The sequence below is a fragment of the Eschrichtius robustus genome, chromosome 5 (assembly GCF_028021215.1).
Source record: "Eschrichtius robustus isolate mEscRob2 chromosome 5, mEscRob2.pri, whole genome shotgun sequence".
Lineage (NCBI taxonomy): Eukaryota > Metazoa > Chordata > Mammalia > Artiodactyla > Eschrichtiidae > Eschrichtius > Eschrichtius robustus.
In genome coordinates, this window is record NC_090828.1 from 47,768,447 (window position 1) to 47,790,073 (window position 21,627).

A 21,627-nucleotide genomic window follows, 5' to 3' on the forward strand; every position below is an offset into this window, starting at 1 on the left:
CTTTTTCTGAGGCTAAGTATTGGTGTTACTAAGCTCATAGTAGGGCTATCTGCACTCTACACAGTCCTATAATCAGTACTAAGAGACCCCTTTAGGTGTCTGTGCCTTCTGTGATAGTTAACTCCAACAGATATTTAGTTAAAATTCTCAAGCTAGAAATGGTAAGAAAACTTTCACAGAAAAAACCTTAAAAAAAAAAAAAAGGCCCATACTTGGATTTTAATGTATCACGGTCTTTATTTACAACTTCATTGGCAAAAAAGAAAAGGAATAGTTTAAAACAGTCTAACACAGGGCACTGCAGCTGATCCTGGCAGATTAATGAAGTTTCATTTTAAATGTCCATCTAATTGTCCAAAGATATACAATACTGAATCTGCATATGCAGTTTCCTTTATGAAGTACAGGCTCATATCTCAGGCAGTCTTTTAAACATATAAATACAAAGGAAATAAAACCACTCATTAAAAACTGCATTAAATGAAGGGTAATTTAAATTTATGTTGTCCTTGTAATAACGCATGCCCAATGAAAATCAAAAGCTGGAAAAGCAGTTACACTTCCTACTTGAGTGGACAGTTACAACAATCAATCATTTTCTGCAATGACCATTATATTTTTAATTTATCATGAACTACTCTGAACTTACTATGAGATGTAGCCAAAGTCAGAAGACAAGATGTAGGGAGAATATTCCTTTTTTGGAGAGTAAGCCCTCCAGAATCAGCATGGGAAACAAACATCCTGTTGAAGAATTCTAGGTGGAAAAAAATTAATGTAGTCAATTTCAACTCATGCTGAGCTGGCTTAATTTTTTCATTGACTTCTTTGGTGTCATTCTTCTAAATCAAGTGTGTTTAATTCTTCTTCTAGTTCATCCAAATCTTCCCCAGTAAAAAGATTTTCATCAACAGGAACAGCATCGATGACTCCATTTTCCTGTCCCTCCCCTTCGTTGTCCTCTTCCAAATCACTTCTTTCACCATTTTCAGCCCTACCTCCGGAAGCTTCACTTAATTTGTTTTCTAAAAATAAAAACTGAAATCAGTTAAGGCCTAGAAAAAGAAAACACTAGTCCATTAGCAACGGACAGTCACAGACTGATATACTTCTTTTCCTTTTTCCATGAAAGCCTTCCCTAAGATTACTCCAACAAGAACTGCTCTTTTTCTGAGCTTATTTGTATCAATTATCTATACCTACTATAAAATATGTCTTTCACTGTAGACATCTGACTGCTTAACGGTTCATACATTTGAGGGCAAGATTTATCTTATACAACCTTGTGTTCTCTACATGACCCAACAATTAGGTTTTTAAACAGTCAACTTCCACATATTTTGTTTGAATAAATGATTATGGAATAAAAAAAAAAACATTTATGATATAAGCAGCTACTTAGCTTTTGGTTTTACAAATAGTAGTTAAGTCACACTAGTCGTAATGCTGTAAATGAGTGTGAATGCAGAAATATTTCATCTTGTCATCAAACTGTGGAGGAAAAAAAAACCCTGGGGCTATGGAGCTACTTTTCCTTTCAGGCTATAATTATATGACTGAGAAAACAAAAATGCTGCCTTTTCTTGTTCAATGACATCAATATTGAACACACAGAATTTTTAATAGCCTAATTTAAAGTTATTTCAAACATCTCTGATGACAAATTCTTGGGAATTATAACCTCTGAGGTACTTGCAATTGTGCCTATTGTCACCAAAGCCCTACTTCTCAAAGGAGCAAATCAGTCAGCAGATTGGCATTAAGACAATAGTCTGACAGCATTCTCAAATCTCAGGAGAACAGGCCAGTTTTTCAAGTTATAACTTTTATTCCTTCATTGTAAAAACAAGGTTTAGCTTTTTTTCCCTCAACTTTTGCCTTGATCAGTAGTCTACCTTTTTCTCTCACAGCAACCATGCCAAACTTTTACTTTTTTCTTCAAATCCTCACTCAAGGTACAATTAGATATAAATTGTATCAGCAATCCTTATTTCCAAATACACCTAGCCAGCCTCTCCTCCATTCTCACTCTTAACTGAACTCATTATTTATACTTCCAGATCTTGCTTCTGTACCTAATATTATTTCATTTTTAATTTTCATTCTTTCCCAGATCCTTTTTCTCTGGCCAACAGATATATTTAGATTTCCCATATCCTAAAAGGCCCTTCTCATGACCATGTCTCCCCCTCAAAGTTCTTAAGAGTGAGTGATCTGTAGTCATTTTTTTCTCCTCATTCCTCATACCATTGCAGTCCCAATGAAAACTGTGTACCCTATTCCTACAACTCCTTCCCTAATCACAATTAAGGAATTATTTCTAATTCTCATCCTACTTAATCTTCCTGAAATTCTTCTTAATTTTTCTCTGTCCTTCTCAGTGTCTTTCCCAAGCTTTTTCTCTTTTGACTACTCTAAAACATTGATATTTTCTGCAGTCTGTTCTAGAATGTTTTCATCGTATGTATTGTGCCTGGGTGTGTTCATTCACTCTCAGCTACCAATGCAGATGACTTTCAAACATTTTCCTCCTGGTAATGTCTACACAGTATCCTAGACAACGCCACTTTTGATAACCAAAATATCTCATACTCATGAGGTCCTGAACTGAACTCATTAGCTACATCTCCAAACTCATTTTGGCCCCTTCTAGTTTGTTAATGGCTTCAATATCCAACCAGCCACCCATTTCCACAGCCTCCACTGTTTACTACTTTTATATACAGCCAAATCACATGTTTATATGTTACCAGTCTGATACCTGCAAGCATGTAAGTTTGCCAAGCCTGGCCTAACCCCCCTTTAGACAGTTTCTGAATTCTTAGAATTACACAAAAGTCAGCATACTTACCATCCTTTTCTGAAGTATATGTGCTGAATCTTTCAAGACTGGCTACAGTAATACCTGTCTCATCTACATCTCTTGGGATGTACAGGCTTAAATCTATGTCATTTACGCTCACTGAATCATCAACCTTTAAAAACACATAGAAAAGAAAGTGTTACTAATAAGAACAGTTTTCATAAATTACTTGCCCTTTACCTGACATATATCTTAATGAAATAAAATTATTAATAATGCCAAATGAAAACAAATGACTATTGCCAAAATTCACTTTTTTCTAAACTTCTTGAAAAAAGAATAGCAATGCCATACTTGAAGCTTCTTCCTCTGACATCATATTTTTACATATAGAGTATATTTCCATCTTTCAACTCAAAGGCAGAAGTCAGAATTTTATGATAACCATATGAAAAATGAAAAGCTATTTGCTAATACTAAGTCTCTGTATCACCAAATAATTCTGCTGCTGTCTCCTGCTCCCTTCTCTGTACTTTTTAGTGTCTGTCTCATGATTTTTCTTTTTTAGTATAAAATATTAAACAAAAACCTTTTTTCTTTTAGAGGGAGAATAAAACATATTTTACAGCTAATACACAGAAGCATTTAACTATATATTAGGCACTGCCCTAAGTTCTATAAAGAACTGTAAATAAACATAAACTTATAAACTCATTTAATTCTCACAAGTACTCTGTGATGTAGGGATTATCATTATGTCCGTATTACAGATGGGGGTGGAGGCCTAGCATGTAACTAATTTCCCAGGTTAGAGTCAGGATTTGAACCAAGGCCCCAAAGTTGGTACTCTTAACTATACTGCTCTACTGTCACTCTCTACTGTTTCTCTCAATCAACATGAGAAGATGAGGTGACAAAGCTTCCTCTTACCTCATCACCACCCGTTCCCTGGGTATAACGGGTATCATCTGCTTCCTCATCATCATCATCAACCAGCTCAGGACGAAACTCAAACACCTCACGACCACTGATCTATTCAAATACACACATGTATCAACTCAGGACAAAATTCAAACATTTCTTGGTCACTGATTTTAGACATACACATAATTAAATAAGGATAAAATCTTGCATAATACAGAAATTATAAAATGAAAGAAAGAATAGAGAATCTATTTGGGTGAGTTTGGGACATACCACTAATGCTTTCCCTGCTTTGAAGTCTGCTTTCCTTCTTTCCATATCTTGCTCAAGTTTATCAATCTTTTCTTGTCTTTTTCTTTTCTTCCATGCAAGAAAAGATTCTAGAGTGATTTTGGTAACATTTGGACCTAGGGCAGAACGCTGCAAAGATAAAAAAGTTAATTTTCTCCCCCTAAAGTCATCTATGATACTATGATCTAATAGTTTTCTCTTACTTCAATTAAGCCCTTGCTTATGACTGTTATGAAGACATTAAATTTAGAATAAACTGATTTATTTTCACTTTACATGGCAAGGAGCAAAATGCATGTCCAGAGATACAAACATTTCTAAACATTATAAAATATATTATCCTGAGCTAGATGTCTTTTCAAAATTGAAGATGAGTAAAACTTGTCACGAGAAATAGTTTTAAAATAAGTCAATTGCTGAAAACAATAAATACGAAAAGCACCATGACAATATCCAAGTTTCATCTGTGATCCTCAAGAGATAAGAAAAAAAACTAAGCAAAAGGCACCATCTGCTTTCCTCAGGGCCAATAATCAAATAATAAATATACAGAAAAATAATACTTGCTGAACATCTGCCAGGTATTCAATGTTAAGTACTTCATACACATATGCTAACACATCCATCTCCACAAATAAGCAAACAGAGGGTGATGGAAAATTTACCAAAGGTTATTAGCTAATATGTGGCAGAACTAGGATACAAATAGTAATCTCAGATATATCTGACTCCAAAGTCTACATTTTCTATCACAGTATATTGCCTATGTGAGACACCAAACAGTATGTCCTTTTAAGAAATGTATATAATCTCAACATTAGACATGTACACAACACATTTAGATTACCCAAGACAAGGCAAAATGGATACAGTTTGAAGCATACAACCCTAAATCTAGTATTTCCAATAATCTCAACATGCTTCATGTCAAGGCCAGGAGCCTTATCTGCTAACTCAGTAACCCTATCTGCTGGCTCAAAGAATAAAACTCTTGTGCTGAGCCAGAGATGAGCAGCTGAAGAGTCTTTGAGTCCAGGAATGATGATAAAACATATAGTTGAAAAACTGTAGTGGAGTTGTCTGTTTCCACACGTGTTAAAAACTACTAAATAATTAGTAAAATGGCAAAAAAATAAAGACACCAAAGAAAATATCTAAAACGTCAAGTTCAATCACTCTGAATACCGACTAAGCATTTTCACAAACTGATATACCAGTATATCAATCTTATGGAAACAGTTTATTTGATAAGCCAGCAGCTAGTACTTAAAAAATTATTTCATAATTCTAAAATTAATGTCATGCTTGGCTAATGATTATGGCTAGGCTTACATTTTAGACATATAAGAATAATCAAATAAAAAGTAAGGCAGCTTCGAGAAAAATTCATAATATTTCTTTCCCTTTCATAACAACATGCTATTGCCCCCAAGTGGTAAATATTAGAATTTCACAATAAATACTGCTTTAGTGTTTTATGGTAGGAAAAAGATACTAGTTACCTCTCTTTCAATTAGATCTTCTAATGAAATTTCATCTTCTTTCTCTTCTTTCTTTTTATCTTTTTTCAAGACGAACCCAGGAGGAAGTGCATGACGATACATGCAAATATCACCCCCTCCAGGGCATACCCAAAACCAGCCATATTTGTTGTTTTCAATAGCTTCGAGGAAATGCTTGCACACCTATAGAGACAATATTATTCACAAGCAGTGGCTCAGTGTGGTCCATTTCCAAGGTAAATGCTTAGGTATATGGAACAAGTACACTCAATTCACATCTTCTTTAGGCTAACCACTTACGTACAGAGCACCTTGCGTGCAGAAATGTAAATATAAATTAATTAAAATACTTAATACAATGGTAAATTCCCTTTAGAGAGGATCTGTATAAAATTTCTATTTTTGACATTGCTCTAAACTGAATTATACAAAAAGGATTTGCTGCCATTTAGGTTTTGTAAATGTAATCCAAAAGTCTGGTTTTCAAATATGAGAAAATAAAAATGGTTACAAAAAAATAAAACCAATAACTTTGTTTTGATTTGATCTTTCCTAAAAACTAATCACATGCAGTAAAGATACTAACACTATTTGAATTACCTGAAATTATAGGCAATTTCTTACATCTAAGAAAGGAGTAAGGCACAGAAGAAACACAAAGGATAGTGACCCTTTAAAACATGAATGGGTGCAAGATGCAACTGTACTGAAGCCTTAGGTAACACGCTTTACAAACAAGAAGGAAAAATTAACTAATAAGCATCATTTTTTTCCTGAAAAAATACAACAGAAGTAAGTAAAAACAATATTTAGAATTTTTCTAACACGGCAAGGTTTTTCATGGTAACTATACTACAGAATAAATATGTGGACGTGAATGTAGGGTCTGAGAAATAATAAGGCACCAATTTTTAAAAGTACATTTCCTAGAATACTAGAACCATTATCTACCAAAAATTCATTTTGCAATTCATATGCAACAATATTTTCACCCTTGTGATTTATTAATGTCTCCCTACCATTAAAACAGAGTATGTTATGAATTAAGCGGGTTAATTTAATAGTTCTACCTCCATTCATTTTGCACAAAAAAATAAAGAATTCTACATGTTTGAGAAAGTAAAACCACCTCAGAAAACGGCATTTGAAGGACTTCAGTCACATGGTTTTCAAGTCACTTTTAAACAAGAAACAAATTTGTATAACTTACACCAGTAAATTCCAAAAACAAAGCTTGATTCACCTAATCTTTATGAAAAGAGGCAATAACTTAAAGAATAATCCAGTAGAAAACAGCAGCAAATACCTTGACACTTAATTCTCCCTAATGATAAATACCACAGCAACTCAATTCAAGAAAAGGACATACTATTTGAGTTTTTGGTTTTTTCTTTTCCGCCTCACCGTGCTTCTTGTTCACTACTTCTTCCAGTTTTTTCTCATCCCAATTATCCATAGTATCTAAATAAAAAGAGATATGGAGACTAAATACTGTAATTTTATCTACTGTCCCCAAAACACATTGCGTGAATCCTTACACAGGAAAGCTCTATTTTAAGACTCACGACCAAACACATTTCCTTTAAAACACCAAAGGTAGGAATAACACTGTTGTGAGATTATCCACTAAAATCTAAGTACTTTAGGCAAATGAGAAAGTAGTACTGGAAGAAAGGGTAAGAGACAAATACAAAATAAGCCACTGGTTTTTAAACATCTTCATTTACTTAATCAAAGGGCATAATATGGTAAATTCAGATTTTATGAAAAACAACAACAAACAACTATTCTTTAGGACAAACACAGTCCTACTAAGACTGAAACAGTCTTCAAGCTATTAAATATCTTAGTGACAAAAAACCAAAAGTAATATACATTTACTTTTAAGAGAATATCTTTAAAAAAAAATACCTTTTTCAAGCTCTTCATCTCTTGCATCAATGTAAACACTTCGCTTTTCACATTTTCTCTCCAGAGTCAAGTCATGAGAGAACTTACACTTATCTCCTTTAGTACACTGTCCTTGCTTGAAGAATGCACATACCACAGATTTGGGATCTGCACCTATGTCAAATAGCATATGGTATTTGTACCATAATCTGCCAGATCACAAAGTAGAGCTTCTATCTGAGATATAATTACTTTTGGTTAACTTGTTATTTTCTATTACTGGTGTGAGAGGAAATGCCATATATAAGTGAACAGTAAGACATTTCTTCTAAGTTCTTTCTAAAGCATTTTATATCTATTTTTGTTTCCTTTATTCTTACCAAAAAGAAAGAGAGCAGAGGTGGGAAACCAAGCAAATACATAGGTTATTCTATCGTCACTTGCCTAGTTGGAGTCAATGAGGCAGGAGGCAAAAGAGAAATATAAATGCAGGTATACTGCCAACAGTTTGGGATTTACAGCTTTTACAACCATAGGTTTGCTTTGCCCACTACCAAAGATTGGATATTATAAATCAACTAGTAGACTGCCCCAAATCCTTAATTTTCCCTTAAGTGAGGAGCTAATGGCTGGACTTAACAGTTGTACGACACAGCTATGCAGATGTATAAAGGAACCATAAGAAAGTCATTGACAAAGATAACTTTGACAAAGGGAGTATTATTTTCACAGCATACACAACTGGCTTATAATCTGAAGAAAACATATTAAGAGTGTTAAAATATGAATTACATTTGATAAAAATAACGTTTCTGAAATTTAAAGTTTACCTTTACTTATTTTTTGAGCAGCAACTACAGGTTTGAACAACTCATTTAGCTCTTGCAATTCTTTCTTCTTGTCATCCTTCTTCAACTTCTTTTCAGCTTCACTTTGTGCTACCTATAATATTCACAGGTATAAAATGTAAATTTGATTTCATATAATGAAATTGTTTTTACTATATAGTAATATACAATATCACTGACATAAAGACAACTGCATATTACATGTATATAGTTCTTACTTCTTAATATCAGTGTTACAATGGCCTTCCAGTATATATTAAATGGTGTGGTTAAACTATTAAATGAAATTGCTAAATTTTGTAGCAGCTGACTTTTATAAAAAAAACCTATAAATGGTACCATGCCAAGTTAAAAGCATATTTAAAAGCTTATAGCAATAGTATTTATTAAGCATATGCTACATGCCCAGCATTTTTAGCAAATGGTTCTCACCTGGGAATTTCTTCTGTGACAACAACCCAGAAACAAGTAGGTGCATTTTGAAGATTAGAGATACAAACATCCTGAAATGCATAGTCCCACACAATAAAGAATTGTACCAACCCAAATACCTATAAGTACCCTTGTGGAAAAACACTGGGCTAGGTCAATGGGGGAGATCAAACAAAACAAAACAAACATGACATATGACATAATTCCAGGCACACAATTTACATACCTAATATGATTAGAGGATTCATCCAAACATTTATATGTCAGGTCCTATGTTAGATGACAGGGAATACAAAGATGAAAAGACAAAGATGCTTATTTAAAGAAGCTCGGAATCTAGTGGGAAGACAGACATGTCAACAACTATAATATAATACATGGTGCTCTGGGAACAAAGAATGCCAATATGCCTAAGAAAATTAGACTGAGCTAATATTTTACGGATGAATTCTTCTGATGGGCAAGAAATGCAGAGAGTGCCAGTCAATGCAAAGATATGAAAAAGGTATGAGAGACATCAATGAGAAATTTAGACCGTATCAACAGGTGACAGGATAAGACTCAAGAGTTTAAAGTAAGCCAGTGATACAATCAGATTGTATTTTACAAAGATCACAACAACTTTGTGAAGGGTGGACTAGAAGGAGCCCAAGAATGAAGGCAACGAAAATGAGGAGGCTAATGAAACTGCTGTAAGCAAGAAAGCACAAGGGCTTTAATTTAAATAGGCATTAGTAGCAAGGATGGAGGAAAGGGGAAGGAGCGCTCTTAAGGAGGTAGAACTGTTAGGACTAAGTGACTGGACATGAAGTACAAGGGAGAGGGAGGAGTTTAGGATTATCACTTGCATGGATAGTGATGTTAAAGAAGACAGGGAATATAGGAGGAACAGGTTTCTGGGCAGGAGGTGGGGATGAGCTCAGTTTTAGACATACTGAGTAGGAGATGCTTACAGGGCATCTACGTGGAGCTATTTAGAAGGCAGCTGGACATGGATCTTGATTCCCGGAGAGAACGTCTGCTTTGAGATAAAGATTTTAGAAATAGCTGCTTACAAATAAGTAAACTTTGGGTGTGTATGAGATTACGCAAGGACAGCATAAAAAAGTGGTAAGAGCAGAGAACAGTTCCCTGAAGAATACCAATATTAAACAAGCCAACAGAACCTAAAAAGCCCGTTAAAGGAACAAAGAAACATCAAAGAAACAGAAATCCAGGACAAAGATGTACTAAAGGACGAGGAAATTTTAGGGAAAGATTGGCCAAATACTATAATAGGGTTAAAGGCATTCTAAATCCTGACTTTGACCATGTGGGTCGGATGTGTTTAAACAGAAAAATGGGAAAAGTTTTCTAAAAAGAAAAAATTTAAGTCACTTTATCTTTAATAAAAAGTATTCTTTGCTCATTAGGCCCAACTCAGACATTTGTGGGACCCCAAGCAAGAGTTCAGTGGATGCCTACAAATCATTTTTGTAAATGTTTATAAATTAGAAATCAAACTAATGTTAAATCAAGTATGGTTTGTACCCCTACTTGACAAACATACCTTGTGACCTGGAAGGACAGTTTCAAATTTAAAACGCTTAGGTTCCATGGAGTTCCACACTGGAGCATGGCAGTAAAGTGAGAGTCAACCCCTGGCTCCTCCTCTTCCCACCCTGAGTTTCATCCCACCACATTTGTGCAGGGAGAAAGAAGGTGCAGAGCAGAACATGGAATGGATCAAGGCTCTGTCCACACTCCTAGCACATATCCTCCCTTTGACTACTTCAGGCATATTGGCAGTGTAGTATACCCTAAGATGGACTTGGGGTAACTGACCTTTGCAGGCCCTGAGCTGGTGTGGGGAGAGGTACATCTGGAGGAGACACAGAGTAGGGTCATCCTCGGCATCACAGGGTTTAGGGTGAGGCATCTCTTGCTTGGCTCCAACAGCAAGCCTGCTGCTCATTTCCAATGTTAAGTATGGTGGTTAGATACCTCAAGTTCACAGATAAAAGGTCAGGTACCCAAGAAATTATCAAAAATATATTACTAAATGTACTATCAAGCCTAACAACCACAACACATTTTATGGCTTTCTCAGGTCTATAAAATTTGAATACCAGTCAACATACTTCCCACTAGAAGAGAAAACAGGGGGAGGGGGAACATGTTTGAAATGAATTCTTATATTATGCCAGCTGATTTACATTATCTTCTCTTTTAGTTAAACCATAGAAACCCTACAAGGGTAAATGCCCTTACACTATACTACAAATTAAAGACCAGTGTCACTAAATAATTTAAGATCATGTAACAAATAAGATAGGGGGATGCATACTCAAGTTGATCTGATTCCAAGGCCTGAGCATGCATTTTTATGAAACCAAGCTATTAAGTCAGCAATGTGGAAGATCAAGCTTTTGGCTTTAGAGTCAAACTGTGTAAGAGAAAAAAAAAGTGTTGGAGGCACTAATTTGTAGACAGCATCAGTGATAGAGGTTAACCATCTCACAAATATATATTCTGATATTTTCAGATGGAAAAAAAAAGTGTTTCCAAAAGTTGAGGAAAAGGAGATAGGGTGGTGAAAAAAGTACTTTTTAAAATAAAGGTCCATGTCTATAAAATCCTAAACTCAATAAAGTGAAAGATCTACATAAAATGAAGAATTGAGAATACAGAGATTTGAAGAAAATGGAGCTAAATTTTTTTGAATGATAAAATGGTAAAACTGATAAATGATTAAATAATTTCAAAATTCATATGGAAAAATAAACGCCTAAGAACAGCCAGGAAAAACAGAAAAGGAGTAACATCTTGGGGGGGAAGGACTTGCCTTAATAGCTAACAGAATATGTTACTAGGCCACTATAATCAAAATCAATGTGATACTGGTTTAGGGAAAGACAATAAACAGAAAAGAAAAGAGAATCCAGAAATAGATCTGAACATATATGAGACTTTAACATATGTCAATATGGGTATTTCAATTCAGTGAGATGAACGATGCTGGTATAAGTGGCTATTCATTTGAAAAGAAATAAACTTAGTATCATACAAAATAAATTTATATGATAAAATTACAGACTGTGCAAATAAAATAATTAGAAAAAATCGAGGAAAAACACACATAATCTCGTGATGGGGAGACCTTTTAACCACATAAAAGAAAAACTAGACATATCTGACAATACAAAAACTAAAAACTGTTGTACAACAAAATGTAACAAAAACATCACAAATTATCTATAATGTAGACAGAAGGTGTCTCTCATAAATTGACAATAAAAAGACAAATAACCAAAAAAGCAAAGGATCTGAATAGACAAGTCAGAGAAGTACAAACCAAAATAGCCAACAAGCTTATGAAAAGGTACTCAAACTCACTAGGAGTAAGGGAAAGAAAGTAAAAATGAGGTATCACTTTATACATAATCAGATTGGAAAACATTAAAAAGAGCTTTAGTACCTATAACTCACGTACTGCAAATGAAAATCTGAAGTATTACAATCTCTATGGAGAATGATAGGCAAATTTATTAAAAATTAGAAATCCATTTCCCTTTATTTAGAAATGTGTCACCAGACAATTTATGCTACAGAAATAAAAGCACAAATGCATGTAAAAACACATGTATAAGGATATTTCTTGTACAACTGTTTTTAATGTCAGAAAGCTGGAAACAAAATGATTACTTATAGTGAAATGGATGGATACTGTACATCCGCATCATAGAACAGTATGCAGCCATTAGAATAAATTAGAACTATATCAAAATGGTTTGGAGGAATATCTAAAAGGTATTGCTGAGTAACAAAGGCAAGATGCAGGAAAGTTTATAGAGTAGGATTCCATTTTGAAACACAATTACAATATCAAACATTTTTATCTGCAACGATGCTGTACTACATCCATATGAAGAAAATGAAGAAATTTAAGTTATTTACCTGACGTGGATTTTGTTGACCAAATTTAACTTGATGAGTGACAGCCTTGATAAACTTCTGTTGCTTTGCTCCTTTCTTATTCTTTAGACCAAAAGTTTTGTCCTAAATGAGAAAAATTATTGAGGTATCTTAGCAATTTATATTAATTTCTTATCTTTTTTCAGTCATGTCTAAAAATCATTCTTTCATTTACGTATTGGTAAGAAAATTATTCTTTCTTTATGCTATACACAGACATGCAAAACACTACAACGACAAGTCTAGGCAACATATGACCTCAAAACGTCACCCAGGATTCTTTAGGATTCAGTACATACTTATAACTATCGTCAATAAACTTGTTAGCCTATAGTGCTTTTTCTCAGTTGTGTTTTTAGAATATCAGTATTACAGGATGTGCAGAGTTGTTACACTAGGATAATTAGTTCAACAGTCAAATAAGTTTAGGAAAATGCTTATTTAACAGGGTTTTTAATTCTCAAGCACAAGATATGTGAGAGCCTTTACCAGAGGGGATACAGTAGGCAGCAATCCCAAATCTTATTTTACCTCAGAAAGCATTTTTCTCAGAGTATCCTGAGGGATTATGCACTACTGAACACATTTTACGGAATACTGCGTAAGAAGATACATTAAGTTCTGGATTGGTTTTCTGGGGTAATAGAGCTATCCTCTCAAAACAATTAAATTTATAGAAATCAAACTACTGAAGTACATACATTACTAGCTGTTGCTAAAAAGGAAATATTAAAATTGAAGTATTCCTAACTAAAAAGCAACAATCTAAATTTGGAATATTATTAAATAGTAATTTGGGCAAGTTATTAATACAATAGCAGCTATCAGTTATGGAATGCTCATTTTGTGCAAGGCACTAACGGTGGTCTTTGACTACTTATTCATATTTAGTAAGTATACAGCATAAAAACATTTAGAAAGCACTGCACAACTGTGTGTGTGTTTGGGGGCTACAGTGGGTTGAATAGGGTCCCCCCCTCAAATTCATGTCTACCCCGACCTCAGAATGTGACTTTATTTGGAAATAGGTCTTTGTAGCTGTAATAAATTAAGATGAAGTCACACTGGATTACAGTGGGCCCTAAATCCAATGACTGGTGTCTCTATAAGAAGAGGAAAGGACACACACACAGAGAGAGAAGGCAGTGTGAAGAAAGAGGCAGAGAGATTAGAGTGATACAACTTCCAGCCAAGGAATGCCAAGGACTGCCAGAAGCCACCAGAAACCAGGAAAAGGCAAGAAAAGATTCTTCCCTAGAGTCTTCAGAGGGAGCACTGCCCTGCCTGCACCTGATTTCAGATTTCTAGCCTCCACATCTGTGAAAGAATAAATTTCTGTTGTTTCAAGTCACCTGGTTTGTGGTAATTTGTTATGGCAGCCCTAAGAAACTAACACAAGAAGCGAGACTGAGTGAGCTTCACTCTAAGGTAAACGGGTGAAAAGGCTGTCAGGAAACCACCAAACACTGGTATCTGAAGTCTTTTTTCCTGTCTTTTCTGTTTCTCTGGAGAAGAATCTTCTAGCTAGGAGAGCAACAACCCTGGCTAAAGGACTGGAGAAGAGAGCAGGTGGGAGAAGGTGTCTCTTAGTTTACTACACAGACTCCTTAGTGGCCCTTTTCAGGCTCACATTTTAACCATGCTTCCCACATCCTTTGTGTCTAGTTACAGAAGCAAAGAGGCCTCCTGATTTATCCCCTCCACCCCCCTTTCTTGCAAGGGGAATAGATAAGAGCTATCAGCTACTTCTATACTTTTAACACCCAGTTTTCAGTCACTCGCCTTCTGCATTACCTAGTACCTCCCACTGTTGAGCTTTTTGCAGACTTCTGCAGAGCAAACCCACTTGCTTCTCAATCACGCACTCTTAGGTGGGCACTCAGGCCCAACTGCTCTGCTTTACTAAGCCAGTTAACCAACTCATCCATCCACTATCAATCTTCGTATGCTGAGGTTCAAAAGTGCAACACCATCTACATATGTCTCATCAGAGAACAGCGTATCTGGGGTTCAACTCATACCCCACATGTAACTACAGAGGAGAAGCAAACTGAATAAACAAGGCCAAACAGCAAGGTAGATACTGATATATGAAGACTTAGGAAAGAAAAAAGTCCTCTAAGGGGATGTGGCCAGCTAGAGAAGAAAGTACTCATGACAACAGCTGCTGGTAGAGGTATATAAGCTCCAGATTCCAGGAGAAAAACAGTTTTTCAGGTTTAGTTACACTGCTTTAGCACATAATTAACCAGTCTAAAGAGAATGAATGAGTTGTGTCTTGGAAGTCTCTAATTAGGTTAGAACTTGGAAATAGTTATTTTTTTCCAGAGACAAGGGACACTTATTTACCTAGTATTCACTAAACATAAACTCCTGAATATATAGTTTATTGAATCCTCTTAACAACCATATGATATACTATTATCTCATTCTGTAAATGTGGATACTGAAACTCAGAAATGTTCAACAATTCTTTCGAAGTAACATTGCTAATAAGGGGCAGGCTGTACAATGTAATGATTTAAGAGTATAAGCTCTGGAGTCAGACTGGCCAAATTCTAATCCCAAACAGAACTGGGCAAATTACCTTCTTTGTCAGTTTTCTTATTTGTAAAGTGGGTCTCACACTAACCTCTTAGGATTACTACAAAGAGGTGGAACACAGTGGTTAACATCAAGGACTCTGGAGCCAGAATCCTGACTCTGCCACTTGCCGGCTTAATAACCTTGGGCAAGTTATTTAACGTGTTTCTGTTTCCTCAACTGCAAAAAGGTACTTATTTCAGTGAGAGAATTAAAGGAGCTGTGTAAATTTATCACTTGTAGATGGCTTGTTTCTTTTCCTTCCTTTCCCCAAAACACTGAGAACTATGTCTGGCCCAGGTATATTTGACTCCAAGCAAAGTCCTTGTTCTTTCCACCATGAAAAACTACTTCCCAGAGAAACTAGTTAGGTTATTGGGTCGGTTGGTACACAAAGTTTTCTGAATATTACACTGTGGACCTGGGATACTAACAGTACCTCTTGAAAATAGGATAGTTTGAAATTCAGAATACTTCCAAAAGGCTTCCTTTCCCTTTTTCTTGAGTTCAGGACAGACCTTACCTAAAGATTAACCTGGATTTAGCGTCGGGGGATATGAGATGGGAAGACTGGAGGTTATACTCAACCCCAAATCATGGTTAAAATAAAACTAGGGAAACAGTGGTCCTCATTAGATTAATAAGGTCCCAAAGGTTAAGTGATAAGGAAGAAACAGTGTGTGTTTCAGACTTGGGAAATTAAATACAAAGGAGTTTAGAGAACAGGCAGTAATTCTAAGAAAAGGACGACTCCCAGAGGTTCCAAAAGCCTTAACACTCAGTGAACTCCAGACTTCACTTAAAACTGACACTTTCTCCCCCTTCCACTCTTCAGTAATCCTGCTTCTTTTACAGGACAGCCTCCACTCCTTAAATAAGATGTCTGAATAAAGGAAGGTGGCAGGAGTGCAGGTCAATAATGAATAGTACTCCAAGATAACTGGAGTTCTCCTTTTGGGACACTAGTATAAACAAAGGCCAGCACTGTTTTACCTCATTAGTTTCTTCCCCAAATGCACTCCAGTATGTTTTTGTTGTCTATCCATGCAATGGATATTCTGCAGCTGGTTAATATAGCTTCAAGTAATCAACAGTTGACCTTAGCTGAAGTTTTTCACTGGCAACGAGAATCATTTCTTTCTCCATCCTTTACATACCTGGATCCTATCCCTATAGGTCTCCATTACTACTTCCTTACTGCTACAAGGCCTTAGCTGGACATCCTTTATTTGCTTGCCCTAAACCCAGATTATCCCCCCCTTTCCATTAACAAACCTTCCATTTCCCAAAGCTGACTTCAGTTTATTAAATTGTATAGAAAGAAAGCAAATAGTGCATGCCATTTGAGACAACAGTGTGAATGTTTAACAGAACCATAACCCTTTTTGATATACTCATTTCAGAAAGAAAATACTTATAAATGCAAATGAATTCATGAAATCTTGGGGAGTTTAAATAGAGAAAGTAAAAAAATGAAGGCACCATAAGGAAATTATTTCAAGTGATAGAAAGTAAGCACTGCATAAACAGTACAGTTCAGTCTATTTCCCCTAACTAGTTCTTTTTATATTAATAAATTAACAACTGCCATTAATTGAACATATACCATATGTGAGGTACTTTACATGTCATCTCATTTAACCCACTGTTCTGTAATATAAGAATTAGCTCCATTTTGCTAATGAGAAACTGCAGTTCAGATAGGTCATGCAACGTGCCTAAAACTACAGAATTTGAAATGTATATATATTTATTTATTCATTCATTTATTTATTTATGGCTGTGTTGGGTCTTTGTTGCCGCGCACGGACTTTCTCTAGTTGTGGCGAGCAGGGGCTACTCTTTGGTGCGGCGCGCAGGTTTCTCATTGAGGTGGCTTCTCTTGTTGCAGAGCACGGGCTCTAGGCACGCGGGCTTCAGTAGTTGTGGCACGCAGGCTCAGCAGTTGTGGCTCGTGGGCTCTAAAGCACAGGCTCAGTAGTTGTGGCGCACGGGCTTAGTTACTCCGTGGCATGTGGGATCTTCCCGGACGAGGGCTCGAACCCATGTCCCCTGCACTGGCAGGCAGATTCTTAACCACTGCCACACCAGGGAAGCCTCCGAAATTTGAAATTTTAATGTGAAATATGGGATTCAAATGCAGGTCTATCTCGCCCCAAGCCAGTGCTTCTTTCATTAAATTATGCTGTCTCTCATGCCTCTTTTTACTTCCTTTACTTAGAGTTCTCAAAAGCTACGTGTTGCTGTTTTTCTTCTATAGTGAGTGCCTATGGTGGTGGCAGTGGAAGCAACAGAGGTACAGAAGATGGGACAGGCAAGTAGTGCAACCACTTATTTTAAAATCTCTTCAAAAGTACTGCTTAAAAAGCTTATGTTCTACTTAACTGTCAATTTTTGGTGAACTTAGAATTTCGGGTCATAGTCCTATAAAAACCTTCCAAAATTAACCAGACTCTTAAATAAGTATTAGCCTTTTACAGGTCAAAATATAGACTATTTTGAAAAAGAAATATTTTTTTCCACAAATATTATGGTCATAGAGATAAACAACCAGTAAGAACCAGGTTCCAACTACGTTCATTATAAGTCTGTTGCAGAATATATTTTACATCACTAAAAACAGAACTACCATATGACCCAGCAATTCCACTCCTGGGTATATATCCAAACCCCCCCCCAAAAACACTAATTTGAAAAGATGCATGCACCCCAATGTTCATAGCAGCGTTGTTTACAATTGCCAGGATATGGAAGCAATCTAAGTGTCCGTCAACAGATGAATGGATAAGGAAGATATGGTACATACATACATACACACACACACACACACACACACACACACACACACACAATGGAATACTACTCAGCCATAAAAAGAATGAAATTTTGCCATCTGCAGCAACATGGGTGGACTTGGAGGGCATTATACTAAGTTAAATGAGTCAGATGGAAAAAGACAAACACTGTATGATATCACTTATATGTGGACTCTAAAAAACACAACAAACTAGTGAATATAACACAAAACAAACTACTAGATACCAGTGGAGGGGGGGAATAGACAGGTGGAGAAGTGGGAGGTACAAACTATTGGGTGTATATAGGCTCAAGGATGTACTGTACAACACGGGGAATACAGTCAATATTTTGTAATAACTATAAATGGAAAGTAACCTTTAGAAGTTGTATATAAAACTTAAAAAATTAAAAAACATGTAGAATTCTTAAAAGTATATATTTTACTTCATCTTAATTTTTAAAGGCTTTGGTAATAAAAATCCTTTCTAGTATTCAAAATTGTGCAAATTATACAAAAATTGATAAAGTGCTGTTCTGGATGAAATCTGATTGAGGAGCTGGGAGCTAAGCCTGCTGTAACTCTCCTCAACCCCTTGCAAGAGCCACTGTGACATGCTAGGGTTTTAGGTAAGTTAAAAAAAAAAAAAAAGTCACTTATGATATTTAACAAAATAGAATATACTGTTTCCTAACCATGATGAATAACACAATATTCTCTATAAATCTAGTTTCACAAAAAATGATATAACTTAACCTACAAATTTACAATATTGTCGTTCCTCTCTGGTGGTAGCAAAGATCTATGCAACACACTACCATTTAAAAACAAAAAACAGGGCTTCCCTGGTGGCACAGTGGTTGGGAGTCTGCCTGCCAGTGCAGGGGACACGGGTTCGAGCCCTGGTCTGGGAGGATCCCACATGCCGCGGAGCAACTGGGCCCGTGAGCCACAACTGCTGAGCCTGCGCGTCTGGAGCCTGTGCTCTGCAGCAACAAGAGAGGCCGCGATGGTGAGAGGCCCGCGCACCGCGATGAGGAGTGGCCCCCACTTGCCGCAACTGAAGGCCCTCGCACAGAAACGAAGGCCCAACACAGCCAAAAATAAATAAATTAATTAATTAAAAACAAAAAACAAAAAAAACCCCACTCATCATATATGTTAAATGTGAGGGAAAAAGGCTTAATTTCACCATTCTGTTAGAATACTTTTGGCTAAAGAATACAGCTATTTTGCAATTTTCTTTGGTGAAGTCTTCATTAACGAAACTAAAGTCCTCTTTACCTTAAAAATAACCTTGTAACAAGATCAATGAATCCATAATATAACTACCATTTTTAGTTGATGGGATACTATAAGTAACTTTCATTTACAATTCCTTAAAACAAAAATAAATATTTATTTAAAAATAGAAACAATCATATATAGTTAAAACTTGATAATGTGTAAAGTATACTTACATTATCATGTAACATTTAATTTCATGTCTATACGGGAGTTTTACTTGGCATCATGGTCTAACATGTTAATACAACCTCAGTAAAGGAAGTTAACAGGTAAAATGTCATCCCTAAAATGCTCCTGGTTTATTTACACAGCACCGAATGCCATCAGATCTCCATCCCCAGAGATCTACCTAAGTGCCAGGAGTCCAGATTGTTCAAAAAGGTATAGCAGACACAGGTGTGAAGGTGACAATCATTCTGTTTTCAAATCTCCGGTTATGCTACTCATGACAGTTCTAAATAGCACAAACTGGCAATAAGAATACAGGTTCTGCTTCAGTGTCGGAACTTGGCCAAGGCTACTAGAATTCTAAATAAGCATGTTAGTTAAATTCAACCAGCAGACTAAAAACTTTGTGAAATTTGACAGTTCTGATTAGATTTATACAGTGAAACTCTGGAGGCTTTCAATGCTATTTTTCAAGGCTATAAATACTAAATATTAAAAATAATAATCATTTATAAATAAACATCTCATTTCAAAACACGCAACACGCATTTTGGTCGTGTTCTAATAAAAAGTTAACTATTCTACAAAAGGCTCTCCATTAATTATTCAGATATACCTTATGCAGGAAAAACGGTCATGGCTTTTCCAATTACTTGTAACGTACACGAGGAACTGTTTAATTATGAGAAGGATTAATAACAGGAATTGAGGGAAGAAATATCTTGTTGGGGACTACACTGTACGTTTATGGAATCTCAAATACGGTTCACTCTCTTAAGGAAACTCATTGATAACAGTCGTTGGACTACAAACATAAAACATTTGAGAACGTCAACAGCGTTCCTCTGCCATTAAAGGGCAACAGGCTCAGTGCACTAAATGAATATGTATAATATATAACAAATCCAGATACGGCACTGTACACAGCTAGTGACATGAGACCTAATCTCTCTTAAAACGTCATTGGATTTAATGTAACTCAGAATCTATGTGACAAGCGCCATGTACAAGACGGTGGGCTACGACATGAAAGAAACCTCCTCTCTTCATTTAACTTGAAACAGTTTAGAGATGAATCGAGAAGGCCACGAAGAAGTAATCTGTTGCCTTGAAAGAAGTAACCACTATTCCTAAGTGACGGGTAAAGAAACAAGGAACACAAAGGCTCGTAATGAGTCGGCCTCCCAGAAAGAGTCTGGTCCGGGGCAGTTCAGCGTAGTTTTTAAAACACAAGCCTAAAAACATCTTCAATTTCGGTGACTAGCGAAAGACACAACCTTGTGTGGGCACTAGGGTGGGGGTCGTTTCGCACGCGACCCGGTGAAGGCTGCTGTGTGGGCGGAGAAGCAAAGGCTGGGTACGGGGGCGCCAGCGGCGTCACTACAGCGATGAGAGGCAGTGAGCGTCATCAGGGCGCTGGAGAAGGGGCTGTGGGCACACAGAACCAAAGGAAGGGGCACGTGGCCCCGGAAGACGCGAACAGGAGCCGGGGAGCGGGGAACCGGGAGAATGCTTTCCTGAGGACTCGCGGCGTGAGTGGGGGAGGGGGTGGGTACTCACTTCGATAATCTTCTCCTTCTTTTTCTGCTCCGCCTTTTTGCTGCCCCCGGCCTGAGCCTGTTTCTTGGGGGGCATTGCGGAGATAGGTGGCACCGGCCAGACTTAAGCGTAGCTGGACTCCCTCAGGGACTCTGGCCCCGCGATAGGAGGAGGAAGACACGCGCAGCCGTCGCCGCCGCACCACACGGAAAGCTACTCGCTCACTCGCCGCCGAAACGCGGCCTTTGCGACAGTTCGGTGCTGCGGAGCATTGTGGGTAGCGAGGAGCGCGGAAGCGGAGGTGCGCGTGCGCTTCTGCAGCGGCCGGCCAGGATGGGGCGGGGACGGGACGTGGGAAAATGACCAGGCGTCACACGTGATGTCGCTTACGCGCCTAGCGTCTTTTTGGTTGCGGCAGGCCTCATAGTGGTTGGGGCGAGCGGGTTGGAACCCACTGCGCTTGAGTTCTCCCTGCGCATTCTGTTCCGCTGAGGATGTGCTACTCATGCCCATCTTCGCCTCGGGTGGAGGCTTTTTCTGCCTGCTGGATTAGTGGTCGCCTGTAGCATCCCCAGCCTGGGTGATCACCGAGCAGCCGCAGCAACTCGG

At 37.1% G+C, this 21,627-nt stretch overlaps 1 protein-coding gene across 1 annotated transcript; it reads right to left on the reverse strand.

Annotated features, from left to right (window-relative positions):
* Window positions 1-217: 217 nt before the first annotated feature.
* Window positions 218-21,273, reverse strand: ZC3H15 (zinc finger CCCH-type containing 15). Its single transcript, XM_068544818.1, has 10 exons — window positions 21,040-21,273; window positions 12,627-12,728; window positions 8,241-8,352; window positions 7,432-7,584; window positions 6,890-6,981; window positions 5,521-5,703; window positions 4,001-4,147; window positions 3,734-3,835; window positions 2,852-2,975; window positions 218-1,025 (listed from the first exon to the last, which is right to left on the reverse strand). The coding sequence occupies exons 1-10, from the start codon at window positions 21,112-21,114 to the stop codon at window positions 835-837; spliced, it is 1,281 nt and encodes a 426-aa protein (XP_068400919.1). The 5' UTR covers window positions 21,115-21,273; the 3' UTR covers window positions 218-834.
* Between the last annotated feature and the right edge of the window lie 354 nt (window positions 21,274-21,627).

What these genes read in the sequence shown, in the direction of transcription:
- ZC3H15 (XM_068544818.1), bottom strand. Translation starts at nt 21,114, where the DNA reads ATGCCCCCCAAGAAACAGGCTCAGGCCGGGGGCAGCAAAAAGGCGGAG. An exon ending in GTCAACAAAATCCACGTCAG is followed by an intron (nt 8,353 to 12,626) that starts GTAAATAACTTA and finishes TGAATATTATAG; the next exon opens with GTAGCACAAAGTGAAGCTGA. An exon ending in AAGATCTAATTGAAAGAGAG is followed by an intron (nt 4,148 to 5,520) that starts GTAACTAGTATC and finishes TTATCTTTGCAG; the next exon opens with CGTTCTGCCCTAGGTCCAAA.